Raw genomic sequence first — 15100 nt, 5'->3', positions numbered from 1 at the left:
GATAGGAGCACCCATAGGTGCTGGGGGGGCACCTAGGGTCCCCTTGGCAGCACAGCCCTCCTCGCACCTTGGTCCCTGTTGGAGCGATCCCCATCAGGACCCCCGTATCCCCACCCAGGCACCCCACTTGCTATGGGGAGGGTGGTGGGACCCCACTCCTTTTGGGGCTGGGGTGGGGTGGGCAGGGGGTTGGTGTGTGCACACCTGTGCCCCCACCTGGGTCCGTGTGTGTGCCCATGTGTGCACACACGTGTGCCCTGCCGGGGGGGTCCCTCTGTCCCGCAGGCGGTGCCCAGGATGGGCTGCGTGCACTGCAAAGAGAAGGGATCCGGCAAAGGGCAACTGGGGGGCAATGTGGGCCCCCCACCGCCCCCCGCCTCCCAGTACGACCCCGACCCCACGCAACCGGGCAACACCTTCACCCTCATCCCTGACTTCAACAACTTCCACGGCGCTGCAGTGCCCTCAGCTCCATCCTTCGCAATGCCGGGGGGATTCCCCTCCAACACGCTGCAAATGCGGAGTGGGGGCATCACAGGTCAGTGGCGAGTGGGATGGAGGTGGGGGGGTCCCTCTGCACCCCTGCAGCTCTTGGGGGGGGGACCTGAGAGCTCAGCGTGGTCCCCTCTATGTGCCACAGGTGGGGGTGTGACGCTCTTCATTGCTCTGTATGACTATGAGGCCAGGACGGAGGACGACCTCACTTTCCAGAAAGGAGAGAAATTCCACATCATCAACAACACGTGAGCCACCCCCTAAACCTCCTGTCACCCCCAGCCCCACATGCTGGGGGGGGTGCAAGAAAGCTGGGGAGGGGCTTTTTACAAAGGTATGGAGTGATAGGATGAGGGGGAATGGCTTTAAATTAGAGAAGGGAGGATTTAGACAAAACGTTAGGAAGAAATTCTTCACGATGAGGGTGGGGAGACCATAGCCCAGGGTGTTCAAGGTATCCAGGAGGTGTTCCAGGCCAGGTCGGATGGGACTTGGAGCCCCTGATCCAGCGGGAGGTGTCCCTGCTTGTGGCAGGAGGTGGAACTGGATGGACTTTGAGGTCCCTTCCAACCCAACCCATTCCATCATTCTATGACTCTATGGCACCCAAAAAGGCGGCAGCTCCATCCACGTGCTCCGTGCAACCCAGTGGGATCAGCAGGGATGGATTTGGGCTCTGCACGCCCCAGAGAACCAACGCCTTGTGTCATGAGTTGGGTAGTCTCAGCAGTGACCCAGGTGCGGGTGTCCTCTGTGGTGGGGGCGAGCGAGGTCTGAGGGTGCTGTGAGCCAGCAAGGAAGGTACAGGGTAGTCAAGTCCATCTGTCTGTCCACTCCTTGTCACTCACAGCTCCTCTTTCTCAGGGAGGGTGACTGGTGGGAGGCCAGGTCGCTGAGCTCGGGCGCCACGGGCTACATCCCCAGCAACTACGTGGCCCCTGTGGACTCTATCCAGGCGGAAGAGTGAGTACGGGAAGGGACAGGGATGGAGGGGGACCTCGTTGGACTCAAGCCTGGGTGTCTTGGTACCCCTGGCAGCACCGCGGTGGTGGCTTGGGGCCACGGCATCGCCCCTCGGCCGTGCCCTCCCGGTGCTGAGCCTGGCCCCGCCGCAGGTGGTACTTTGGGAAGATCGGGCGCAAGGATGCGGAGCGGCAGCTCCTGTGCCACGGCAACTGCAGGGGCACCTTCCTCATCCGGGAGAGCGAGACCACCAAAGGTATGGGGACAGGGATGGGGACAGTGGGGACTGCGCCCTGCATCCCTCCCTGACCCGTGCCCCATGTAGGTGCCTACTCCCTCTCCATCCGGGACTGGGATGAGGCCAAGGGAGACCACGTGAAGCACTATAAGATTCGGAAACTGGACAACGGGGGGTACTACATCACCACCCGCGCTCAGTTCGACACCGTCCAGCAGCTGGTCCAGCACTATATAGGTAGGGTGGGATGGGGGGCACAGCGGGGAGGGCACGGTGGGGTGAGGAGGAGGGGTAGGGAAAATCCCAAGAGGGGTAGGAAAATCCCAGGAGACCCTTTGGCAAGAGACAGCTGGCTGAACTAACTGGTTTAAACTGGAGAAGGAGGGGGGCTGTTGTGGTGGTGGAGCAGGGGGTCCTCCTTCTTCACATCCTCAGTGCAGGGAGCACCCAGCAAGCTCTGGGTGAGCATCCTTGGGGGGACTGGGGGTTCATCCAGCCCGAGGGGGTGTGGGAGCATCACTAGGGGACATAGAGTGGGGTGCACCTTCTCTGTGTGTTGGGGGTGACGGGAGCATGCGGGAGCCTGGGTGATGCCCAGGACTGGCAGAGGCTGACGTGTCCCCCTCTTCGCCCCTGGTGCCGCAGAGCGGGCAGCCGGGCTGTGCTGTCGCCTGGCCGTGCCGTGCCAGAAGGGAACGCCCAAGCTGGCCGACCTCTCGGTCAAAACCAAAGACGTGTGGGAGATCCCCCGCGAGTCCCTCCAGCTCCTCAAGAAGCTGGGCAACGGGCAGTTCGGGGAAGTGTGGATGGGTAGGAACCTGCCGGGCAAGCTGGGGCGAGCGGCAGACAGGGGGACGGCGAGGGCACCTCCAGGCCTGGCTTTCCCTGGGAAGGATTCCTGCTGCCGGGATGCGCTGAGCAGCATCAGTCAATTGGCAGAGGGAAATGTGCCGTGTCCTGCTCTGAGGTCACACCATGACGCCCCTGCGCGGGCGAGCAGCCCCCCAATCTCTGATGGGACCACAAACAGGAGATAAATCCAGGCCAGGGGGTCGTCTCTTCGTCTTCCTCTTCCACCGGCGCCCCACGCTGCCTCCGCTCGGCGTGCATGCTCCATTCACCCCATCGCATCCCTCCCTCCTCCTCTTCCTAACCCCCCCCCCCCGCAGAGTATAACGACGGGTTGTGCCATCTGCTAACCCGCGTGTGCCCCGCTATGAAGCCCCAGACCCTGGGATTAGCTAAAGACGCCTGGGAGATAGTGCGGGAATCCATCAGGCTTGACAAGAAACTCGGCATGGGATGTTTCGGAGACGTATGGATGGGTAAGGCTGGTCCAGCCTGCTGGGGTGAGGGATGGAGGGGCAGGAGGCAGCATCACAAGGTGCCACGTGGCCCCCACGGCACTGGGGGAGGTGGCAGTTGGTGCAGGTGTCCCCAAGGACGGGTGGGGAATGGGGCGAGGATGGCATTAGGTGATAAGTTTCTGGATCCCGTGTCCCCATGCCATGGGGTGAGGGGGACTCCTTGTCCTGGGTTGGGTATGGTGGCGTCATGTCCCGTCCTTGCCTTATCCTAGTTTCTTTTCTCCTCCAAGCATGCACTGCTCCATGCATCCCTTCATCCATTCATGCAAGCATGCACTCATGTGCGCCTCCATCCATCCATCCATCCATCCATCCATCCATCCATCCACCCATCCCTCTGTCCCAGCCCTACGAGGGCTGGTTGTCCCCTGGGCTCACCCTGACCCCATGTCCTCGGCTCAGGAACGTGGAACGGCACCACGAAGGTGGCGGTGAAGACGCTGAAGCCGGGCACCATGTCACCCGAAGCCTTCTTGGAGGAGGCTCAGATCATGAAGCGGTTGAGGCACGACAAGCTGGTGCAGCTCTACGCCGTGGTGTCGGAGGAGCCTATCTACATCGTCACCGAGTTCATGAGCCAGGGTGAGTGGGGGGCACTCTCTGGGGGACCCCCCCAGGTTTTCTTCTACCTGTAAGCCTCCCCCTGCCTGGGCATGGCCAGGGCTGGTCCCAGGGCTGGTGAGGGCACCCATGGGTGGTCACGGCTGTCTCTCAGAGGTGTTGAACTGCCTTCGGTTCTGGAGTCCTCAGCACAGGAAGGACATGGAGCTGTTGGAGCGAGGCCAGAGGAGGTCACGGAGATGATTCGAGGGCTGAAGCACCTCCTGTAACGGGACAGGCTGAGAGAGATGGGGTTGTTCAGCCTGGAGAAGAGAAGGCTGCGGGGAGACCTTAGAGCAGCTTCCAGGACTGAAAGAGACTCCAGGACATCTGGGAAGGGCTCTTGATCACGGAGGGCAGAGAGAGGATGGGGAGGAATGGATTGATGCTGAAAGGGGGAAGATTGAGTTGAGATCTTAGGAAGAAATGTTTCACGATGAGGGTGGGGAGGCCCTGAAAGAGGTTGCCCAGAGCAGTGGTGGCTGCCCCATCCCTGGAGGGGTTCCAGGCCAGGTTGGATGGGGCTTGGAGCAACTGAGACAGCTGGAGGTGTCCCTGCCCATAGCTGCAGGTGGAACTGGATGAGCTTTGAGATTTCTTCCAACCCAAACCATTCCATGATTCTGTGACCCCTGGTCCGCAGGCAGCTTGCTGGATTTCCTAAAGGACGGGGACGGCCGCTACCTGAAGCTGCCCCAGCTGGTGGACATGGCTGCTCAGGTACTGGGGGGGCTGGAACAGGGTGGAGATGATGCTCAGGGGTGAATCCAGAAGGTCCTCATTGAGTCCCCTCACCCAGATCGCAGCAGGCATGGCTTACATCGAGCGGATGAACTACATCCACCGGGACCTCCGCGCTGCCAACATCCTGGTGGGAGACAACCTGGTGTGCAAGATCGCCGACTTCGGCCTCGCTCGCCTCATCGAGGATAACGAGTACACGGCACGACAAGGTGAGCCCACCTGGTGTCCTCTGCGCTGTGTCGCACCCTGAGCTGGAGCTACTCACCCCCAATGCTGGATGTCCTGGGTGATGGATGGCCCAGGGGATGGATGTCCCAAGGGATGGATACCCTGGGTGATGGACACCTTGAATTATGGACACCCGAGGGGATGGATGCCCCAAGGAATGGGTACCCTGAGTGATGGATACCTCAAATGATGGGTGCCCCGAGTGATGGATGTCCCAGAGAATGGTGTCCTGGGTGGTGGACACCATGAATGATGGGTACCTCAGGTGATGGACACCTTGAATGATGGGTACCCCAGGTGATGGGTGCCCTAGGGAATGGATAACCTTGGTGATAGGTACCCCAGGTGATGGACACCTCAAATGATGGGTACCCCAGGTGATGGGTGCCCTGGGGAATGGATAACCTTGGTGATAGGTACCCCAGGTGATGGACACCTCGAATGATTGGTACCTCAGGTGATGGACACCTCGAATGATGGGTACCCCAGGTGATGGGCGCCCTGGGGAATGGATAACCTTGGTGATAGGTACCCCAGGTGATGGACACCTCGAATGATGGGTACCTCAGGTGATGGACACCTCGAATGATGGGTACCCCAGGTGATGGGTGCCCTGGGGAATGGATAACCTTGGTGATAGGTACCCCCGGTGATGGACACCTCAAATGATGGGTACCTCAGGTGATGGGTTAACTCAGGTAATGGGTGTCCCATGGAGCGACTATCTTGGCTCCCTCATCTCCCTCCTCTTGCAGGTGCCAAGTTCCCCATCAAGTGGACAGCCCCGGAGGCTGCGCTTTTTGGGAAGTTCACCATCAAGTCGGATGTCTGGTCCTTCGGCATCCTCCTGACCGAGCTGGTGACCAAAGGCCGTGTGCCCTACCCAGGTAGAGAGCTGGGCTGGGAGCAGGCAGGACAGGGACTGGTGCTTCTCAGCGCTGCCACCTGCAGTGCTTGCCCCATGCCTCAGTTTCCCCATCAGAGAGACCAACGCTAAGCTGAGCTCCCTGCCCAAACCACAAGGCGATACCACTGCATCTTTCAGTGTGCCTCAGTTTCCCCAACAGAGAGACCAGTGCTAAGTAGAGCTCCTTATCCAAATCACAGTGTAACGCTGCTGCGCCCCTCAGCGTACCTCAGTTTCCCCATCAGCAAGACCAGCCCTAAGCTGGGCACCTTATCCAAACCACAAGGCAATGCTGCTGCATCCCTCAGCGTGCCTCAGTTTCCCCATTAGAGAGACCGGCACTAAACTGGGTTCCTTACCCAAACCACACTGAAATGCTGCTGCATCCCTCAGCGTGCCTCAGTTTCCCCACTGGCTTTTCCTAGCGGGTTGCTGGTTGTTGATCAAGGGGGTCTTTGTCACACAGGGATGAACAACCGGGAGGTGCTGGAGCAGGTGGAGCGTGGCTACCGCATGCAGTGCCCGGGCAACTGCCCCCCGTCCCTGCACGAGGTGATGGTGCAATGCTGGAAACGGGAACCCGAGGAGCGCCCAACCTTCGAGTACCTCCAGTCCTTCCTCGAGGACTACTTCACCGCCACTGAACCCCAGTACCAGCCGGGGGACAACCAGTGACGTGACTCTGGCACCCCCCCCAAGCCAGGCTCTGGGGGCGGGGGGGCGCTTTTAGGGCAAATCTCCCCCTTTTTGCAGGGCGGTTCTTGCTCCCTTTGCCTGTGCCTCCCCCCAAAACTCCCCTCGAGGGGTTCTTGGGGTGCACCGAGGCGGACAGGGAGCATTGCACAAGGACTCAGAGAAGGGGCAAAGCTGTGCCCCCCCCACCCCTCGTCCCCTCTCTCGTTGCCTTCACACCCAGCTTTGAACCTGAGAAGTGCTTTGCTCGGGGGGGGGGGGGGGGGGCAAAGGAGGGTCGGTACCCACCGTACCCCCCCCAGACACCCCTAACTCACAGCAGCAGAGGCTTTGGGGTGAAAGCGGGGAGCTCCCCATGCCAACCCTGATCTCCTTACTTCCAACTTGGCTCTGCACGCCTGGAGGGGTTCCACCCCCCCCAAATCCTCGGGAAAGTCACCTGCCCCCCCCCCCCCCCTTTTATATCATCTTTAATTTATAAGATTTTATACCCCTCCCTCTGAGGGATCCCTGTGTTTGGGGGATACCCCCCCCCCCTTTTATCTCCTGCCAAATCCTCAAAGCCATAAACCTCTGCTTGCACTGGGGGGTGGGCATAAGGGGTCCTGGAGGATGGGGGGGGCAGGTTTGGGGGGGCATCTCTGCTCTGAGAGCTGTTTCCCATTGTCCCATGTGGGATGGGAGGAGGATACAGGATGGGGTCACCCCCACTGCACTTGTGGGGGGGCAAAATGCTCTCGCAAGCCCTAAATGGGGGGGGGGGAGGCACTTGGGGCACAATGTGAATGGCCTGGCACAAGGAGGGGGGGCATGAATGCCACCCTGCCAGCTGCCCCCCTGGGCACCCCTTTTTCTAGGGAGGAGAGGTGTCTGGAGTCCCAGCCCTGCACCCCACGGCCAAGACACCCCCCTCCCCATACCCATGGGGCAGAGCTGTGGGTGGGCTGTGCCCCCGGGGGGGGGTCAGGATGAAGGAAGGGAAAGGGAGGGGTTTGTTGTTTATTTTTTTTAAATCCAGTCTGTAAATAGAGAGAAATAAAACCTTTCTACCAAGTGATGGGGGGGAGCCTGAATCCTTCTACCCCCTTCCTTGTGGAGAGGGGCTGCCTTGGTATGGGGGTCAGCACCAGCCGGAGAGGGGGGGACAAGAGCTGGGGGACAAGATTTTGGGTGGGGGGGCACTAATCCCCACTCAGGGGGGGCTCTCAGGATCAGCTAAACCAGAACTGAGAGCCATATCCTCATCCCCATCACAAATCAAATGTACTCTGGGCGGGGGGGGGGGGGGGGGGGCCACACCTTGAGGGTCCCTGCTCCCTCCTCCCCCCCTCAAAGCATTTGGGGCTGCAGCACCAGCTCCGCTTGCAAATCAAAGCCTGGGGAAAAAAAAAGGGGGGCTGGGAAGCATTTGAGTTTGCAAAGCTGCCCCCCCCACCCCCCGCCAGGGCACCCCGCAGCCCCTCTTGCACCCCACATCCTCAGAGTGGGAATCAGCCCCTCCTGCCAGCTCCCAGGCTCCCACTGTGTTAATGAGGTGGCAGCCTGGGTTTAATTAGTGGAGGGGGGGGAGAAGGGGGGGTGTCCCTGGGCAGTGTCTGGCTGGGGGGAGCTGCTCTGTACCAGTTGGGGGGGTCCTGTGCTTGCAGGCTGGGGAGGAAGGGGTTAATTTTTCTCGCAGCTTGGCCTCCCCAGCAGGGCCCAGCTGTGGCCGGTTAATGAATTCCCCAGCACTGGTGGGAAGGGGGGATTGGCCCCAGCCCCATCCAGAGGGGGCTCAGGCTGGGGTGGGAAGCGGTGGGGAGGGGAGCACGGGGGCAATGCCAGTGGGCTGAGGGGACGCTTGGGGGGGACTTGGGGGGGACGCGCCACCATCCTTGGACACCTCCTTGGCTTCTCCTTCACCCCCGGTTTCTGCAAGGTCTGCAAACTCCCATGCTTGGCTGGGTGCAGGGGAGCAGGGCTAGGTGCAGGGGAGCAGGGCTGGGTGCAGGGGAGCCAGAGCTGGGTGCAGGGGAACCAGAGCTGGGTGCAGGGGAGCAGAGCTGGGTGTAGGGGAGCAGGGCTGGGTGCAGGGGAGCAGGGCTGGGTGCAGGGGAGCCAGAGCTGGGTGCAGGGGAGCAGGGCTGGGTGCAGGGGAGCCAGGGCTGGGTGCAGGGGAGCCAGGGCTGGGTGCAGGGGAGCCAGGGCTGGGTGCAGGGGAGCAGGGCTGGGTGCAGGGGAACCAGAGCTGGGTGCAGGGGAGCAGGGCAGCAATGCAGGGCTGAGCATGAGAGAGCTGGTGTGGGCGCAGGGGAGCTGGTGTGGGTGCAGGAGAAGTGGTCTGGGTGCAGGAGAGCTGGTGTGGGCACGGGAGAGCTGGTGTGGGCGCAGGGTGCAGGGTAACTGGGCTGAGCACAGCAAGGCTGGGCAGCAATGCAAGGCATGGAGCAGGGCTGGGCATGAGAGAGCTGGTGTGGGCACAGGAGAGCAATGCTGGGTGCAGGGGAGCAGAGCTGGGCGCAGGAGAGCTGGGCGAGGTGCAAGAGAGCTGGTCTGGGTGCAGCAGAGCAAGGCTGGGCGCAGGGGAGGAGGACTGGGTGCAGCAGAGCAAAGCTGGATGCAGCCACCCCCGTTTCCCCATCCCAGGGGAAAAAAATCCCTGCGGGAAAGGCCAGGCCCCCGGCCAGGCTTGACTGGGCAGCGTGGCACAATGCCCGGTGCTGGGGGGGGGGGGGGCAGACGAGGCGAGCAGATTGCGTGGCACCGCCAGCCGAAGCGAGGAGGCGGTTGGCACCGGCTCACAGCGGGCAGAGCCCCCCGTGCCAGATTGCAGCCACGAGCTCCAGCCACGTCACGCCTGGGGCTGGGCACCCACGGGCACCCCACAAGCGTGGCAGCATCTTGGTGTCCCCCAGTACCAGTGCTGGGCAGTGTCCATCCTCAGCCCTGGTAATTAAAGCCTCCCACTTCATTACAAGTGGAGGTTTCATAAAGCAGGGATGGAGGGGGGGGCATGGGGACCCCAACCCCACGCGATGTCAGCTTAGAAAGGAGAAGGATGCAGCTGTACAGCCGCGTTGGGCACCTGTGGAGAGGAGAGGGCTGGAAACCAGAGGTGGACAGGAGGAGGGAAGCAGCTGGGCACCAGCAGGAGGAAGGCTCAGCATCACCTTCGCAGGCGGCTTCGCCATCCAGGGAGTGATGGACTGATGGACACTGCCGGACAGACCCCAGGCTCTGACTTTATACCGGGGCATTCAGAGGGGCTGATCCCACCACGCTGGTGAGGTTACACCAGGATCAGCCCCTTGCTCCGCCACGCTGTCAACGTGGCAATTCCCTCCAGTGCAAAATTCACTTAAAAAGGAATAAAAATGCAAAGCAGGGGCCTGGCCGGGCACAGAGGGGCAGGATGGTGATGTGAGCTCCACGCTGCCATCCGCTTAATGCTCTGCTTTTGTCTCCCCACAGCCTGGGCCAGATCCTGATGGGTGACAATGCCACCCCTCGTGTCCCCAGCCAAGGAACTCCGTCCCCATGGGTGCCGGTGGGTGCTCCGTGCTCCCTCCAGAGCAAAGTGAGAGCGTTTGTGCCGGCCGTGCCATGCCCTGGGGACCCACATGGATTTCACCATGTGCTTTTAAATGTGATTCTCACGCAGCAGCCCCTGTGGGACCATGTCACCGTGGTCTGTCCCTGCTTTTCCCCTTCACTATCATGAATGTGAAAGCTTTTGGGGACAGCGAGTGTGGCTCAAGTGAAGTGGTGGAGTCTCCTTCCTTGGAGGGGTTCGAAAACCGTATAGATGTGACTCTTGGGGACACGGCTTAGCAGGCACGGTGGGGTTGGGCTGACGGTTGGACTGGATAAGCTTAGAGGTCTTCTCCAACCTTAATGATTCCATGATTCTATGACATCCATGAATGGGCTGAAGGGAGGGATCTCCATCCTGATCTTCTGTCCTTCCTCCCTTCCCCCCCATGGCTGCCCTGAGGCGGGGGTGAAGGGGTTAAAGGGTTTCACCCTGGGGTGACCGCAGGCTGGGCAGCAGAGGGGACATTGATTTTATGTTAATGCTGGGCTGCATCGACCAGGGATGGAGGGAAGGACAGCTGAGGTGGAGCACGGCCACCCGCCTGCTCCCAGGGCCACCAGAGTCCCTGTGGTCCCAGCAGCCCAGGGCAGGGTCCACCCTGGGGTGCCACCAGCCAGGAGTGATGGGGAAGATGGGGAAAGAGGCTTGGAGCCCCCAGAGATGCTGCAGGGCTTATTTTCCCTGCAGAGGAACACGGAGGGGAACACAGCTGTGAGCACTGAGCGCGGGCAAAGCTCAGCATCCAGATCAGGGTGCTCTGAGCTGTCCCCTTCCCAAAGCTCAGCATCCAGATCAGGATGCTCTGAGCTGTCCCCTTCCCAAAGCTCAGCATTCAGATCAGGGTGCTCTGAGCTGTCCCCTTCCCAAAGCTCAGCATCCAGATCAGGATGCTCTGAGCTGTCCCTTTCCCAAAGCTCAGCATCCAGATCAGGATGCTCTGAGCTGCTCTCTTCCCAAAGCTCAGCACCCAGATCAGGATGCTCTGAGCTGGCCCCTTCCCCTCCTGGCTGAGGGGTCCCTGCGGCGTCGCAGGCAGCGCTGCAGAGCTGTGCCCTGGCTGCAGCAGCATCCAGAGAAGAGGCAAAAGCAGCTCAGCACCCCTGCCTGCAGCCATGGGCTGCATCCAGCATAGCTCTGCAGAATCAGGACCTTCCAGTGCTCCCCCAAACCCCTCATCCCCATCATCCTTGGTTTTCCACGCTCCCTCCTGCACACCCTGCACATTCCTGCTCCGGCTGGCTGCTCCGCCTGCGCTGTGCCAGGATCTTGCGGGCAGGGGGTTCTGGAGCGAGCGTTGCCCACCCGGTGCCAAGCACACGGCGGGTGCAGGTGTGAGACCACTGCAGATGGCCGGCGCTGCAGACCCTGGCATGAGGGATCCGTGGCACTGCCACCCTTCCCGGAGGGGAAGGTCTCCTCGCCTGAAGCTGCTGCGGGGATTTGTGTCTCCCTCATGTCCAGGAAGGAGCATTCCCACCCAAAACGGTCCTAGGGACTGGGTTTGTCCCTGTGCCCTTCATGCCAGGCTCCCCAGGGACGGGCAGAGCCCGCAGAGCTCCTGGGTCATGGATCAGATCCGCATCCCCGTGGCGACGATGGCCAGACAACAGTGGAAGACAGCCAAAAATGTGGTTTTAGGCTTGACCAGGCTTGGCAACACCAGTCCAGACCTGCAGGGACTGTGCCTCACTGGGGAAACTGAGTCACAAAGGGACTTTTCCATGGTCACCTCAGCGCCGGTCACTGGGAGAGGACACCTTTTTTTTTTTTTCCCATGAAAAAAACCAACAACTGAGGTTTGGGAAGAGCAGTGCACCGGCCACAGCAGCATCCGTGACAGCAGCCGGGAGCAGCGGGATTTGGGGATGGCGGTTTCTTGGGTGAAGCAGAGCATGGAGATGGTCAATGTATGTGGATGAGGAGGAGGCACAGCAGGAGCCGTACTCTTCCCAGGGCACGGAGCTATTCGGGGCTGCTTAGGAATGGTTTCACTGGGGAGAAATCCAGGATGGTTTTGCTGCTGCTCAGAGGCAGCGCTGGGTTGGAATTCAGGGTTGGATGGATCTCTTTTGCAGCAGTTACATTTATTGAGGTAAAATCTGCCCGGCCTCAACCCTCCACAGATTCCAGAAGGGCAGGAAACCCCCCACCCCAATCGAGGTCTCCGGACTGCAGTCTCCACAAAGGCAGCTCCTGCATCCCAGCGATGCATCCTATGCCTTTGGCTGTCCCCCTCCCTGCACCCCAACTCTCCTCCGCTGCCTCCAAACTCTTTTTTTCCCACCCCGGGGGAGCTGGTGGCTTTCAGGGAGGTAACTGCCACCACCCCCAAACCGAGCCAAGCCGAGCTCTATGGGGACAAACCCAATCGTGTCACCCACTGGTGTCATCCCGGGTGGTGGGAGAGGAGCCTTTGCCCCCACTCCGGGTTTGGGGAGGGGGGATAGGGTGCAGGGACACGGCTGGGAGCCGGGGACAGCGGTGGCCCCGGCTCGGTAAAGCAGCCACTAGATGGTAGCGTAAGTCCACGCCAACGCTGCTGACACAGCACTTGGCTGCGAGAGGGGACAGGGTGACCCGGGTGGCCCTGGGGACCCGCCTGCGCCACCCCTTTTCCCGGGAAAAAGAGCTGCCCGTGGGGCTGAGCCCTCGCGGAGTTGTGACATGGGTGGCTCAGCTCCCCCGATGTCCCCTGCCACGGCCAGGAGCTGCCACCAACCGCTCTCTGAGCTGGCGACAAGGAGGTCACCCCGTTCCCAAACCCATCATCACCCCAACTCTCCCCAAACCCCACCAAGCTGGGGACAACCGTGGGGCTTGACAGGGGACAAACCCGACTTGAGGGGGGATGAACCCAACTTAAAGGGGACAAACCCAACTTGACGGGGACATACCCAGGCCTGGGGACAAGCGGGGTGACCCACAAAGCACCCAGCTCAGTGTGGGGGTGGTGGGAACCCATGGGAACGTGGCAGAACCAGAGCGCTGGTGCCCTCCGCCAGGGACCCCTCTGCAAAGCGCTTTACTTCTCTCCTCATCCTCGCTCCCGGCGCTGCCGAGGGCTCCGTGCCAGACTGATATATATATTTTATGATAACTATAGAGATGCACTTCAATCCTGACAAAGGACTTTGACAGTTTTAAGCATCTCTTTGATTAATACATGACCTTTTAATGCTGCGGATTAAATTAATAAATCTTTTACATTCTAACCCATTCTGCTTGCGACGTAATGTTTTTCGCACGACCTCTTTCTCTCCCTGCCCGTGTGAGGCAGCTGACCCGTCCCTCCGTCCCGCTCCCCGGGTGCACACACAGGGACAGCAGTACACAGGCTTGCAATATTCATAGGGCACAAAGCCCTGCAAGGCGAGAAGGGAGGGATCCTCCTCGGTTTTTTTTTGAAGCGTCCCTAAAAATAGCAAGAAAAAAAAAAAAAATTCAAAGCTGACATTCAGGGCGAGGGGACGAGGAAGCCTGCAAAGTTGCTCACTCAGCCACCAGCAATTGCAGCGATCCTGTCTGCGTGTGCAGATTCCTCTGCTGACCGGGCTGGAGCCGAGGCCTCCTCTCTGCTCCGCTTCCAAGAGCGATGCAAAACGCTCCCCATCCTCCTCAGGGGTGTGCAGAGCCCAGACGGTCTCCACTCCATCCCTGCAGATCCCACTGGGGTGCACGGAGCGCGTGGATGGAGCGGCCGCCTTTTTGGGCACAATAGAATCATAGAATTGTGGAATGGTTTGGGTTGGAAGGGACCTCAAAGCCCATCCAGTCCCACCCCCTGCCATGGGCAGGGACACATCCCACTGGATCAGGGGCTCCAAGCCCCATCCAACCTGGCCTGGAACCCCTCCAGGGATGGGGCAGCCACCATTGTTTGGGGCAACCTCTTCCAGGGCCTCCCCACCCTCATGGTGAAGAACTTCTTCCCAATGTCTAATCTAAATCTCCTCCCTTTCAATTTAAAGCTGTTCCCCCTCATCCTGTCACTCCATGCCTTCGGAAAAAGTCCCTCCCCAGCTTTCCTGGAGCCCCTTTCAGCCCTGGAAGCTGCTCTAAGGTCTCCCTGGAGCTTTCCTCTTCTCCAAACCGAACATCCCAACTCTCTCCACCTGTTCTCAAATGCTCCAGGTGCAATAAATCCCTGCAAGAAGACAACTCCCAGCTTGACCGCAGCTCATCCCAGTCTGGTGGCGAAGCTGGGATGCCGAGCGCTTCTCCTGAGCTCACATTGTCTCCTGGCTGCCTGTTGATCCATAAACCCACCTCCAACATCCACCTACCCCACACAGGTGAGGCGAAGGGCGGCTGCAAAGCCGGGTGCTGCGTGTCTCCCTGCACCCATGTGTTCCTTCATCGATGACTCAGGTGTTATTAGCAGCCAAGCGATATTCCCAATTCCCTGGAGTTAACCCTTCAGGCGTCACTCACAAAAAACACAATGTCACAACAAACATCACCGGTATTATCTGCTTTGATTATATTGTATCTACGCAGCTCTGGGAATATTAACGTCGGTGGAAAATTAGGAAGGAGCCCGACAGAGATGCGGGAAGGGAGGTCGTGGGGCACCCAGGGAGCTGTGTCACCACTGTCCCCACGGAACCTTGATCACCCTGTTCCCCAGGATGCAGCTGCGAGGTGCTGTATCCCAAAGAAAGTGGAGGAGCAGGATGTTACCAACCAGCAGGGAAGTTTCCAGGCCGCAGGCACAGCTTTTGCTTTAAAAGCCATTCATTAAAAGTGGGCAAAAAAAGAAAATATAAGGGAGAGGGAGTGGGTTTGGGTGACTTCACAGTGATCCTATGATGGAGAGGGTGCTCAGTGCGGGTGTCCACTTCGAACTGAGGTGCAGGGGCTGTGTGTGTGTCCCCTTTTTCCCCCAAAACCCTGTATCCTCAGGGAAAAAAAGGGGGGGGGGGGAGCGCAGTGCGGGTGCAACCCGGGAGAGGGCAGCAATGCCTTGCGCATCCCATTGGGACCCTGGTGGGGGGGGGGCATCCCGGGGGAGGAGGAGGGGTGGGGGGCGAACCACCACCTCCTTCGGGATGCCCCCCTTCTTTTTTTTTCACCCCCTTGCTTAAGTATCCAGGTTTGCGCTCCTCCCTGCGCGCATCGCAGGGGAGAAAAAGAGGCGGAGGTGGAAGGAAGGAAAGGAAGGAGAAAAAATAAAAGGAGGGGGGGGGGGGAGGAAAGGAAAGGGGGTTGGAAAAGGAAAGACTACAAGGCCCGGCATGCCCCGGCGGTGCTGCACATCTCCCCGGGGTGCCGGATGCTGGCCGTGCCGCTGA

At 60.1% G+C, this 15100-nt stretch overlaps 1 protein-coding gene across 1 annotated transcript; it reads left to right on the top strand.

The window, feature by feature from the left end:
• Positions 1–285: 285 nt before the first annotated feature.
• On the top strand, positions 286–6660 carry FGR (FGR proto-oncogene, Src family tyrosine kinase). The gene is made up of 11 exons (XM_054086592.1): positions 286–538; positions 641–743; positions 1360–1458; positions 1611–1714; positions 1784–1933; positions 2342–2506; positions 3466–3645; positions 4307–4383; positions 4463–4616; positions 5391–5522; positions 6009–6660. Exons 1-11 carry the CDS (start codon positions 298–300, stop codon positions 6215–6217), a joined length of 1614 nt encoding a protein of 537 aa, XP_053942567.1. The 5' UTR covers positions 286–297; the 3' UTR covers positions 6218–6660.
• Positions 6661–15100: the final 8440 nt, after the last annotated feature.

Source organism: Cuculus canorus, chromosome 22, assembly GCF_017976375.1.
Source record: "Cuculus canorus isolate bCucCan1 chromosome 22, bCucCan1.pri, whole genome shotgun sequence".
Taxonomy (NCBI): Eukaryota; Metazoa; Chordata; class Aves; order Cuculiformes; family Cuculidae; genus Cuculus; species Cuculus canorus.
The sequence above is the reverse complement of the archived record's forward strand: the minus strand, read 5'-3'. Positions and strand labels throughout refer to the sequence as shown.

Coding starts and splice junctions, on each gene's coding strand:
- FGR (XM_054086592.1), top strand. CDS start 298: ATGGGCTGCGTGCACTGCAAAGAGAAGGGATCCGGCAAAGGGCAACTG. Junction 1,459..1,610: donor GACTCTATCCAGGCGGAAGA/GTGAGTACGGGA, acceptor GCCCCGCCGCAG/GTGGTACTTTGGGAAGATCG. Junction 4,617..5,390: donor CGAGTACACGGCACGACAAG/GTGAGCCCACCT, acceptor CTCCTCTTGCAG/GTGCCAAGTTCCCCATCAAG.